This window comes from Lepidochelys olivacea, assembly GCF_965140295.1.
Source record: "Lepidochelys olivacea isolate rLepOli2 genome assembly, chromosome: 10".
Classification (NCBI taxonomy): domain Eukaryota; kingdom Metazoa; phylum Chordata; order Testudines; family Cheloniidae; genus Lepidochelys; species Lepidochelys olivacea.
In genome coordinates, this window is record NC_140420.1 from 3,259,124 (window position 1) to 3,272,200 (window position 13,077).

At 44.7% G+C, this 13,077-nt stretch overlaps 1 protein-coding gene across 2 annotated transcripts in view; it reads right to left on the reverse strand.

The window, feature by feature from the left end:
- Positions 1-13,077, reverse strand: part of GRID2IP (Grid2 interacting protein) — a 106,406-nt gene that overhangs the window by 71,087 nt on the left and 22,242 nt on the right. For both annotated transcript variants that reach the window (XM_084641911.1, XM_084641912.1), the window contains exons 2-3: positions 12,260-12,852; positions 6,300-6,454 (exon numbers count right to left, since the gene is read on the reverse strand). In XM_084641911.1, coding sequence (XP_084498037.1) covers positions 6,300-6,454; positions 12,260-12,852 — 748 coding nt within the window. The remainder of the gene's footprint in view (positions 1-6,299; positions 6,455-12,259; positions 12,853-13,077) is intronic.

Consider the following 13,077-nt stretch of genomic DNA (forward strand, 5'->3'; position numbering starts at 1 on the left):
TTTCTTAGAGAATAATGTCCTTTCTATAAGGTTTTTTGTTTTGTTTTGAAGTTCAGGATGGATTTGAGTTTGAGTGAAGGTCCAGCTGCGGTTTTTGTTCTATCCACACTGGTTCACCTGTCTCTGCCCCAGCTGTCTGTACATTCAGTCCCATACAAAATATAAACAACTGAAATTGTATCTATGCTTCCATAAAAATCTAATCAGAACATTCATAATCTTGATAGTGATTTTTACATAACATAAGAACAGCCATACTGGGTCAGACCAATGGTTCATCTAGCCCAGTATCCTGTCTTCTGACAGTGGCCAATCCCATGTGCCCCAGAGGGAATGAAAAGAACAGGGAATCATCAAGTGATCCATTCCCTGTTGCTCATTCCCAGCTTCTGGCAAACAGAGGCTAGGGACACCATCCCTTCCCATCCTGGCTAATATCCATTGATGGAGCTATCCTCCATGAATTTATCTAGTTCTTTTTTGAACCCTGTTATAGTCTTGGCCTTCACAACATGCTCTGGCAAGGAGTTCCACAGGTTGACTGTGCATTGTGTAAAGAAATACTTCCTTCTGTTTTAAACTTGCTGCCTATTAATTTCATTTGGTGACCCCCTAGTTCTTGTGTTATGAGAAGGAGTAAATAACACTTCCTTATTTACTTTCTCCACAGCAGCCATGATTTTATAGACCTCAATCATATCCCACCTTAGTCATCTCTTTTCCAAGCTTAAAAGTCCCAGTCTTATTAATCTCTCCTCATACGGAAGTTGTTCCATACCCCTAATCATTTTTGTTGCCCTTTTTTGAACCTTTTCCAATTCCATCCCTAGGTCTCAAGCCCCTCACAAAGGAGGTAAAAATCATGGTCTTCATTTCCCAAATGAGGTAGCTAAGAGACAAAAAGGTGAAATGAGTCCAATTTGCCCAGGTTTCAGAGTAACAGCCGTGTTAGTCTGTATTCGCAAAAGGAAAAGGAGTACTTATGGCACCTTAGTGACTAACCAATTTATTTGAGCATAAGCTTTCGTGAGCTACAGCTTACGCTCAAATAAATTGGTTAGTCTCTAAGGTGCCACAAGTACTCCTTTTCAATCTGCCCAAAGTCACACAGCAGCAGAGCTAAGAATAGAAGCCAGCACTCCCAGCTTCATGTCTAACTCACTGGAGTTAGTCCACTGAATGCATCCGATGAAGTGAGCTGTAGCTCACGAAAGCTTATGCTCAAATAAATTGGTTAGTCTCTAAGGTGCCACAAGTCCTCCTTTTCTTTTTGCGAATACAGACTAACACGGCTGCTACTCTGAAACCGGTCACTGGAATCTGTTTACTCCCTTCACTGAGGAGCATTACACGAACCTAGAAAGAAATGAACATAGCTGGAAGTTTCCCCACCATCTGCCTCCAGAGAGAAGATAATTTTCTGCCTGTAAATTCCTTAAGTGTGCCAGCTCAGCCTTGTATGTACATCTTCCTGTGTGAGAGAGTGGGCTGACCAATAACAATATTAAGATCTTCTATAGTGTCTTCTAGCCAAGGATCTCACAGTTTTACATCAAGTATTGAATGAACCATAAGGTGGGTTAGTGTTTTTCACAGATCGGGAAACAAGACACAGAGGTGAAACAACCCGTCCCAAGGTCACACAAAGGTTAATAGCAGAGCCAGGAGCAGACCCCTAATCTCCTGCAAACCTAGACTGTGCATTAGCCCCCAGATCACCCAGGATCACAGTGGCTAAGCACCCAGAGAGATTCCCCTAGGAACAAGAGTTAATTGGAAAAGCAGAGTTAATTTAGCTAAAGGTGACAAAATCCATTATCTAGAATAATTACATGGGACATATGTTTGGTTGGTCTTCACGCAGCAAGGGAGGCACTGCCTGAGAACTGACATCAGCTACATCTGGCCCACCCCTTCTCAGCACAGATGCCCATTCTCGCCAAGGTCTGCTTGACCTACTGGCAATAAGAGTGGAAGTGAAGCCCCCTGGCGCCTCCCAGCAGCATTCCCACTCTGATTGCCACTAGGTCAGAGAGAATCAGAAGTTCCACACACACCAGGAGCTGCAGATGGTTGAAAGGTGGCAAGCATGGATGGGTACCAGGAGACTGAGCCAATCTCTCAGTCATGTTTCAAAGGTGGCCATCACCTGATTAATGATTCACTTTTTCTTTCTCCTAAAGGAAGCTACATGCAGTAAATGCACATGGTAAGGTGACAATACTTTCATTTGAAACATGGTGTGATGCTGCATGAAGAAGGCAGGCAAGATGGGCTGCGAGTTCCCATTACTCTTTGAGTTGCAGTTCCCTTTGCAAAAGTTTCTAAGACCATGTGCATGGAGGACAGTTGTTATGGTAACCATAATATCTTACAATTCAACTGATTAAACAGGAATTGGAAAGCCGGGCCCAGAGTGGAGCCAGATGGAGGTCTGATTCCCTAATGAACATCATCTACGACAGACCATAATCCCCATCATGTGTTCTGCATGCAGACAGCATCCCACTGCAAAATAGACCTGGCACTGCCTGGCCATAAAAAGAATGTGCAGCACCTGCTATACAGACTGTGGGGCCAATCCGGATCTCACTTACAGCAGGGTATTTCCACTGAAATCAATGTGTAACTGAGCTCAAAGTCAAGGCTTCTGTGCATGGGGTATGCACACCCATGCCATCATCAGCATTAAACAATCATAGACTATTGAGGACCATGGAACCAGCCAGAGTGACCACTGTTGATGGGGTTACACCAGGCATCACATAGTGAAGTTCCCAGATCTGGCTCAATTCTGCAAATCCACAAATCTCTTGGATAGCCCCTGGGCAGACCCAGGTAAGGTCAGGGTGTGCACCCCTTTGCATGTCGATGGAGAGTTTAAGAGCACCGTGTGCTGGGGTGCTTTGTCCATCCTATCAACCTGGCCAAAGAGCATGAAACTCCCCTTTTTGAATATAATGAGTGACTGAAGGAAAGCAAGATCTCTGTGACATTATGCCCGTACGTGGTGCCCAATGCTCATTTACGACTCAGGCCCTTTTACACCGCTCTGGCAGTGACTGTAAATGTCATTTATGCCTATTTTAAGGCTATGTTACACTGGCAGACTGGTGTAAAGTGGCTTTTTTGTAAATGAGAATCAGGTCCTCACTCTTTACACTTAAAGAGACAGGCACAAAAGCTCTTTCTGCATAGGAACATCTATGTTCCAAGTGCTGTTCGCAGACACACTGATCTCCCCACAGCTTAGCCACTCTTACTGATGTTTTTCGGGCTCCTTTTGGAGTGGTGGTACAGGCCACTCTTTCTGCCAATCGGTGAGAAAAGGAGCTTCAAGGGCAGTAATTTTCCTGTACTACCTTTATGTAGGGATTCAAGCTGTGCTGTAAGTGCCAAGCCCAGAAAAACCAATTGCTGTGATCTAGTGTATCTACTGGCAGGTGGGGAGAGATTCAGGTACAGCGCATATTCATGGACGTGCAGCCCCCTTGAAGTGCAATACACACCCACCTCCTTTGCACACACACAAATATACACCTTTCCCTTGGCATACACACACACACACACACACAACCTTCACATTCCCACGACACTTCAAACTCTACCCCATACACACACACAGGCATGCAAGGAAGCAGAAAGCAGAGCAAATAGCATTGCCAAGGATAGTCTCATCCAGAGGCTCAGAGACGGAGCAATATTTAAAGCCAGCAAACCTTTTTCTTGACTGGAGGTAGTGACACAGCCTGTAAATAGCTCAGAGCCAAGTGATCTGCCAGCCTTTCAATGCGCCCTCATTAGCTGTTTCAGCTGTGCTTGGTGTAAAAGCTGAGAGGAAATGTCCCATGGGAAACAGGAAATAATGAATTTGCCACTAATTCAACACTGTGTGATATTAAAAGAAAATTACCAAGCACAGAGCCTGCTTGTATCCTTCTGATTTCCCACCTCCCTGTCCACTTCCCCCACCACTAGGAGTTCACACTCAGGGTAAGGGGAAGGGAAGCCTTATTGTCTGGAAACGTCACTGGAGCTGGAGATTTGAGCTGCTCTTTTCCTTCTCATAATAACAATATTTTTCCATCAAGTTTTGAAAGACAAATTATCCTGACAAGACCTTGTAGAGCCTGTGGCCCCCTGTTTTCTCATGACAGGCAGCTAGTGTTGGGAAGGCACACGGCAGGTCAGTGCTGTAATTGCAGGCTTCACTCAGCTCCACAGAAAGCTGACACTAGGGCTGACAGATGGACTAAGGCTTGCAGTGAGTTTACTGGGAAATGGAAAGCCAGCCACTTTCAGAAGTCTAAAGTCAGGCAAAAGATCCCCGACTTTGGGAATTTTACCACTGTCTTCAAAGGGAGCAGGATCAGTCCCTGTTTGTTCATGGGAGACAATGGGTATGTGCCACAGATTAATTAAAATAGTGCTGTTCGTTCTGGGGATCAGAACAGACTGGAAGGAATTCAGAGAAGAGAACCATAGTGATAAAGGACTGGGGAGGCTGATTTATGAGGAGAAATGAACAGCGCTAACCATGCAAGGCCGGGTTCCCAACTGCCATTCAGACAGGGCAGCATTTTACACCTGCTTTGCACAGGTGTAAATGACAACAAAAAGTGGAAGGCAGGGGAGAATGAAGCCAGTAGGTCTCGGCCATAATGGCATGAGGAGAATCTACAGTCCTCATTCTCCTCTCATTTACCATCCCAAGGGATGTGGAAACACTTGGGGCATCTAGACAACTGGACAAAGCACAGAAGTAGACTGTAGAGAGCAATCCTGAATGGGACGTGACCCTTCTTCCATTTCTAATGTTCTATTTATTCTAGAATTATATAGTCACTTCGCAGTTGCTCTACAACCAAGGCTACTGAGGGAGTTTTCTCCTCTTTACATAAAAGATTACCATAAATTTGGTGCTTTGGAAAGTGGCTCACTTGAATCAACGCAACTACTAATCTATGTTTCCCAGACCCTTGGTGTCCATGCATGTTTGCAAGTGTGACCCAAAGAAATGGCAACATCCCATCCCGGGGCACAGGAGGCAGCTGCAGCTCAGACACAGTACTCTGCAGTGGCAGCAGACAGGTATAAGGTAAAAATCTGCCAGCCAATCTGGCAGAGTTGAAGCCTTGCCTGCTCCCCCTCATTCTGATTCACCCTCCAGCCCCCGGCCTCCCCACGCAGAAGTCTCCCTCTCCTGCTCGTCAATCCATCACCCCCCTGACTGAACCCTAATTTATCTCCAGTTTTCTAATTGTGGATTTTGGTTTATTTTCCATCATCTTCCTTGGTTAATTTCCAGACATTCTGTAGCTAATTTAGTTTCTGTTTCAAATGATGTCCAAAAAAAGGGGATCCAGTTAAAATGCTGTTAGTAGATGGAATGACTCACCAAGGAAGGCAACAAACCAGAATATTTTTGTGAACTTGACAATGGGAGATTTCATCCCTCAACCAACGCTAGCCACAGTGAACGTCACCTCTGCAAGCACAGAACGTCACCTCTGCAAGCAGGGTTATGCATGACACGTGCTAGGGCACATATCTCTAACCAGCTGACTCCTCTACCTAGTGAATGCACTTGCCATGTAAACATGTCCTGCAAAATACTGTAGCTGGGACTCGAACTGAGAGCCTGTGGATCTGTAAGCAGTGATTGTTGCAAGTGGGTTAAATGATAGTGTCTTGATGGCTAATCTGTGGCCTTATGAACTTCACACTGGAAAGAATTCAGGCCCTTCTGCTCTAATTTACAAGCCCCCTCACTTGAGCTCCAGGACACTGTCAGTTACCTGTAGTCATAGCTCCGTGGGGCTCCAGCAAAGGGTGACATAGTCATACATGCTGGAGTAGGTCTAATGTTCTACCAAGTAGTAGGGACACAAACGCTCGTCATAAGGTGCTAGATTTTCTACTGAACTCACCACCGACCAGGTCCCATGGAGAACAATGTGTAAATGTCAGGTTTTGACAATCTGTCCTTGTATTGTGTTGAGTTAGTCTCAGCTGCAAGTTAGTGTCTCCTGGCAAAGCTGATCTGGTCTCAGTCAGGAGTCTGCTTCCCTTGGTAGGAGCCAAAACAATATAGTCTCAGCTGAAAGTCACTGTGCAAGTCTTACACTTCCCAAATCAAGAAAGTGAAAGATTCTTGGTGCTGCTGATTGCAATGAAGGATTGGAACTGTCTCTATAATTAGAGCCCAGTGCCCTTCATCCGTATTTGCCTCCACCACCTAGACACCCCATGTATTAATTACCTGCATGACAACATGATAGTTACTGATCACTTTGTACCTGATATTGTCAATGAGAAGTTGATGGGATTCTTTAGTGAGAATCATGGAAAGGGTGTAAGCCAAGTATTCCACCTTCCTCTCTGCTGCATACTGTTTCAAGATGGTGAAAACTTTCTCTTTTACCTCTGGCTGATCTCCGAGAATTTCGTCAACCTGTGTGGGCGTGGGAGCAAGATAGGCATTAATAGAGGTAGAAACTGACATGAAACTCAATGGAAATAAAACCATCAGAAACATGTACATATTTGTAATACCTGGACCAACACAAAAGAGAGGAAACAATTTACTTCAAAAACAAACAAACCCACCCTTTATCATCAAATGATCGTGTTAGATGCTAGTGACACCAACTCAGGACTCCCAAGGACTTCACTGCTGTCCTTCATCATATGCAACGGTCAGTGAGAACTTTACAGCAACAGCAGGATTAGAAATTCTCCTACTTCAAAAGCACAGAACCCCACACATGAGCCCAAAAATAACCTTCATTTGCAGTGTAGGGCATGACACAGTTGAATAGTTCCGATTCTATCCTAACCCTTTAATTACCACTTGATTACACAGAATGACATTTTCTTGCTATTAATTTTTTGAAATGCTGCAGAAAAATAGGAAATTAACCTTAGAGAAACTCTTGCCTTGGTGCAGAAAGTGGGAAGGGGCCACGTTATCTCATGGTTCCCAACCACTGGGATGTGTACCACTGCTAGTACCTCAGGCTTTTGTGACTGAGATTCTAAGCTCCCTTTCTCTGCCTTAATGAAAAGCCTTGATGCTAGTCTTCAATCACTCAGTTACACATACTCTTACCATAGCGGACCCTGTCAAGGGGTCATGACCCTGAAAGATCCCATCTCTGACATATAAATGAATGGGAGGCATAAATAGGTACTGGCAGGTACAGCTGAGCTCAAGGTCTTAGTCTAGTTACTCTGTTACTCCAGTTACCCTAAAAGATTGGAACCTGCTGTGTAAGCTAGCTTTGGAGCTGTCTGCTCACCCTGGAATTTATGACTTTGGAGAGTCTGCATTCTAGGCAAGTGTTCTCCAGATACAATAAATGCCAAGCAAGCAGAAAACTGTCTAAGATCCCACCCCTGCCCCTGCTCCTCTTTTGCTTGCTTTTCCATTGGTGAAGCATTTTGTGGGCCAAGCAGTGACCCCCAAATGATGCAGGCATCTGACTTACTTGGGCAGGGCACTGCTAGGAAAGCCCTTCATCAGCTCCTGCCACCCCATTACACTTACAAATACAGGTTGGAACTAGTAGCCAAAGAACTCATTCACTCTTTGCTCCTAAGTAACAAAGGGACCACACCTTTCCTTAGATTGGGTTCTCTCCACTCCAGAAAAATATCTAAAATGAGCAGAAAATAAAACCCATCTGAGAAGTGCCACATGCTGGCTGGTGACAGAGACCTTTACATAAGAAAAGGAAAAGGAGCTGTTGCCTCCTGGTCCTTGTTCCACTTTGAAGTTCTCCAAAGTCACTTCTCACCAGTGATTCTAACCTACATCGCAAACCACAAGGTACCTGCCAATTTGAAAAAGCCATCACGTGACCACTACTGAAATTCCCAGTAAGCAGCAGACATTTCAAGGTTATTAAATCTGGAGCAGTAAAAACAGCAGTTACACAGCATACAGACTCACATGCTCCTTACTCTCAAGTGCCAGTGCAGTGTTTACAATGAACCTGGTATTTTCAGTGGGCCAGATCCTGAGGTCCTCCTGTTAAAGTTTTTTCTGAGTCAGGACTTCAGGATTTAGCCCAAAAGAAATTATAAAACCTGGTCATATAATGAAAATTCTGGGCCAGAATCCTGGGTGCCCTCTGGCTGCCACAGCCATAAACCCAGCGATCTAATGAGTTAAAGATTCACCTGCTTACAAGAATCCTTGGGGTGGAGCACAGCTACCAAAGCATCTCCTATACCACACCCTCCAGCTACTTTCCCCTCTCCTCTCCTCCCCACGCAGGGACATGACTCGGGAAAAGAGATTGGCAGGGCATCTCTATGTCCCGGCAATTCTTAGCTCTCAAGTGGTCCTTTGGGCCATGGTCAACTGGGTGTAAAGTAGCACAGTTGACTTGAGAGTCATAGGAGGGAACTCCCTGTGTTTATGCACAGAGCAAACACAGGATAGGCAGTGGCAGGACAAGCTTCCCTTCCTTTGCCTTACTGAGGCACATAAATATGACCTGAAGGGTGGCTACAACTAGGGATAAGAGATGTTTAGTCTCCATGATACATTCAGTCCTTGACCTCTCTCTGCCAACAAGGGGGCCTAATGGTGCAAACAGTATCATCTACCACTGGGAAGGGGACTGGGACTAGCCATCTCATTCATTACTCAGCAGCCACCGATCACTGGGCTCAGTTTACATTGTAAATTCTTCATGACAGGGACTGGTTTCAGAGTAACAGCCATGTTAGTCTGTATTCGCAAAAAGAAAAGGAGGACTTGTGGCACCTTAGAGACTAACCAATTTATTTGAGCATAAGCTTTCGTGAGCTACAGCTCACTTCATCGGATGCATACTGTGGAAAGTTTAGAAGATCTTATTATATACACACAAAGCATGAAAAAAATACCTCCTCCCACCCCACTCTCCTGCTGGTAATAGCTTATCTAAAGTGATCACTCTCCTTACAATGTGTATGATAACCTGGATTTGTGCTGGAAATGGCCCAACTTGATTATCATACACATTGTAAGGAGAGTGATCACTTTAGATAAGCTATTACCAGCAGGAGAGTGGGGTGGGAGGAGGTATTTTTTTCATGCTTTGTGTGTATATAATAAGATCTTCTAAACTTTCCACAGTATTCATCCGATGAAGTGAGCTGTAGCTTATGCTCAAATAAATTGGTTAGTCTCTAAGGTGCCACAAGTACTCCTTTTCTTTTTATGACAGGGACTGTCTTTTTCATTGCTATGATTGTCTGTATGGTGCCTGGCACACACCTGGGTGCTCAGTGAATAACAACAGGAGAGAGTGACCTGTAACTGAAAGCCTAAGTATTATTATTATGTCCTGACAAAGCCCCGCCCTACCCCACCTCACCATTCAGAAAAAGAACAACAAGCAAGGAGGCCAGAACCCCATCTCTGGGTCCATTCTTCCCATCAACTTCTGTAGCTCCCCTTGGAGTGGGCCAGACCGGAACATTAAGTCCAATAACACAGAGATCCTGGATCAGTGACTCAGACACTGGAAATGTTTGGATGCAGATTTCGAGCCCCCAGGTCAGGGATAGGTCAGTGAGGGTTTGGGTTCATGCCCGCAGCATAGCCAGCCATGACAATAATACAAATACTGCCCCTTGAGTCACCCAGCCCTCTCCATGAGTGCTGTTAGCCCAGGAAATCAAATCAGATAATGATCTAGCACTCAGTGCAGGAAAAGCCTTCTGCACCTTGGGCTCACAGAGCACCCAGCCCAGAACCCAGTGCTCCACAAGCACCCTTAAACCGTTTAGCACGTGACCAGAGCCTGGACCCCAGTGATGTTGTGAAACAGAGGTGAGCTACTAGTTCATTCTGGGTAACGACATGCAGATGAGCTTCCCAAGCATCCCCCCTGGCTTTTTGGCTTATTCTACCCAATTCTACCACCAGCAGCTCTAACTGAAGCAGCATTTACCGATAAAGGATGGAGGGAAGCACTCTATTGGGTTTTATTATTTTCTGCAGCTTGTTGAAAATTAGGCTACTTAAAACATCTGAGCCATTACACTCCTGTTCCTGAAACCAGCAACCCACAAAGCTCTACAAACTCATTTCCACTCAAACACTCTGGGGAACAAGAGGCTAGATGAGCTGGTACAGAAACAAAGTGTGTGGAGGGGTTACTGCTTGCAAGCAGTGCAGATTGATTAAAGTTACATAGAGATGCAGCAACCACACCTACATGGCTAAATCCAGCTCCACTTCCATGAATGGTCCCATTGACCTTAGAGGCACACATTGCATGAGGAAGAGTCTTTCCAAAACCATTAATGTGCTTGCTTCCTAAATTTTAATGACAATCATCCAAGAAATATTTACTGTGGTTTAATCCAATTGCACTTGACAGTGTAAAACAGACCAACACCTTCATTCATTTGTTAATCCTCAATAATCAGGAGGTATCTGTCTAACATGCAGTGGGACTGCCTTTGGAATCATAAATTAAAAGCCCTTAATTTAAAGCCTGACTGAAGAGCGAGATTCTGCTGATACTGACACATCTCTTTACTAATATCTTGGTGTTTATCAGCTTGGGATCAACCAACACAACCCGGTTATTTCAGAACAGTATTTTAAAAGGATACTTTGAAATGGAAAGTAGGAAGATTAAAGAAACAACCATGATCAAATTTATAATTAGCAAGAGGTGATGAGTTTGGCAAATTACCCACCGGGTAACCATCAGGAACACAATGAAGCTGTAATTACTTTGATTTTTTTACTTTGCTGCAAAATAAGAGCTACATTTTTTTAAAGGCTGATATGATAAAACTTTAAATAAATATTTAGATACTGAAGAGAAGGATATCTGGCCTTACAGATAATCGCTTGACAATAATTATGCTTTAATGGCAAAAAATTAATAATACTTGGCTCTTCTCTTTAGCCTTCCAGCCAAAGATCTCAACACCCTTTGCAAACATAAATTCATTCTCACAATCCTCATCTGTAAAATGATGGGGAAACTGAGGCACAGAACGGGGAAGTGATTTGCCCATGGTCACCATCCCTTTGGTCAATGGCAGAGCTGCAAATAGAACCCAGAAGTCCTGATTCCACTCTCGTTAACCCAAGTTTTATCCAAATGTAGGGTCACACTAATTTACATAGTTATAAATGAGAACAAAATCTGGCCCCAAGTCTCCTGACTCCTAAGCCTATGTTTTAATCACAAAACCATCTTGACAAATCAGGGTCCTCCCACAAAACCATCCCCCTTCTCCTTTAGAAGACATTTTGGTAACAGTGAAAGAGAATGTCGCCAAAACTTGCCTCTGTGAACCCTTCCACTGCACAGACAGAATCCGTGCATGGGAACATTCTTGTTTCCAGCTAGATCTGAGAGGCACATCCCTGATTTTCAGATGTTCAGAGAACCCACATGTCAAACTGAAGTCAATGGGAGATGGAAGCGCTCAGCCCAAAGTCAGCCCCCAACACTCTACCTGGCACTGAAAATACTATACACACCAGAAAAACTGTAGCAGGCAATGAGAGCCTAAGGTATAGCTGGGCTTCCAAGAATCTGCATTCAGCGAAAAGTGGCAAGAGAAAGACAGCTCCACAGGTTTCCTGTGACTTACATGGTGGAAGGGAAATAACAGGAAATGGCCAAGACACCAGGCAAGTCCTCCTTGTTTATGCATTAATATATAGGCTCCTGCCTCGACCAGGAAATAGTCACCACCCACAGCCCCTGACCCAAATCACATCTGGCCTCCAATATTTGAGCACACCTGGGATGACTGACAGATTTATATGGAAATCACATAAAACTCAATGACTTGAGTGGAGCTACCTTGATTTACACCGGCTGAGGATATGGCCTTTTGGTCTTTGCTTTTTGTGAACAAACCCAGTGCTCATGGTAAAACGCCAGGGGATTTGAATTCCTGAGACCAGAAGTGTCCCAGTTTCACTCAACTCAAACATCAGTGACCCCAGTACATAAGAAAAAGGGAAAACATGGATCTATATTATCCAAATCTGCAAAGATATTACTGGACATCTGTTAGTAGTGCTCATTCATGAATAATACTTTGTGTGTTGACTCTTTGTGCACCCCTTCCTTGAGTGAAGCACTCCACTAAGTGCTCTAATCACTATCAACTATGAACACACGGATCTGGCCATTTTTACCACAGCCTCCTCCTCTTCCCCAGCTTTAGCCAGACTCACAGTGCCCTGCCAGACTGCCATCTGGCCCTGCACTCTTGGCTTTACCTTCTTGTTGAATTCCTGAGCCTTCTGTTTTCTCTCTTGGTGGATTGTGTCAGCACTTTGGACGAATCCCCGTACACTGCTGCTGGTCCATCTCTGCACTCGCCCAAGCCGCAGCAGCCCCAGTCTCAGAGCCTTCCCTTGGCAGGATTTAATCATGGCAGCTGCTGCTTCATAAAGCTTCACTGGAATTCCATTGACTTCCAGCACATAGTCTCCCAGTTTGATTCCACACTCAGAAGCAGGCGAGTCTGGGGCTACCCTCTCCACTTGCAGTGGGTTGCCACCATTACACATCAGGCTGAAACCAAACTTTCCATCCGGGCCAGGATTGATATCCATCTGCTGAATGCGTGAGACCACTCCAATGCTGGGAGGCACATTCTCACACTGCCTCGCCAGGTTGATGAGAGTCTCGCAGTTCATGGAAGAAACATGCTGGCCTTCTATCTCCAGGATCTGGTCTCCTGGCTGAAGACCAGCTAAATAAGCGCTGCTGCCCTCTTCTACTGCAAGGATGTAGCAAGGACCATTTCCACTTATCTTAAACCCAAACTCTTCAGGCCACCCCTGATTGGTAGCCTCCATGGTTGTAACTGGAGAGGAAGGGAAGAAAAAAAGTTGTGAAATTGTTTCCCATACAGTCAGAACATTAGGTCTAGCTGCTGTTATTTATATAGGATGCCGTCTGGTGGGAATTCTAGTCTGCTCTATGTTCTCATTCCTTTGGAAAGGAAATGCTCATGATAGGGTGGGGAGAAGATCCTTTTTATCCCTCTCTAAAAACTGCTCCTTATCCTTCTGGTCTAGTCCTTTTGTTT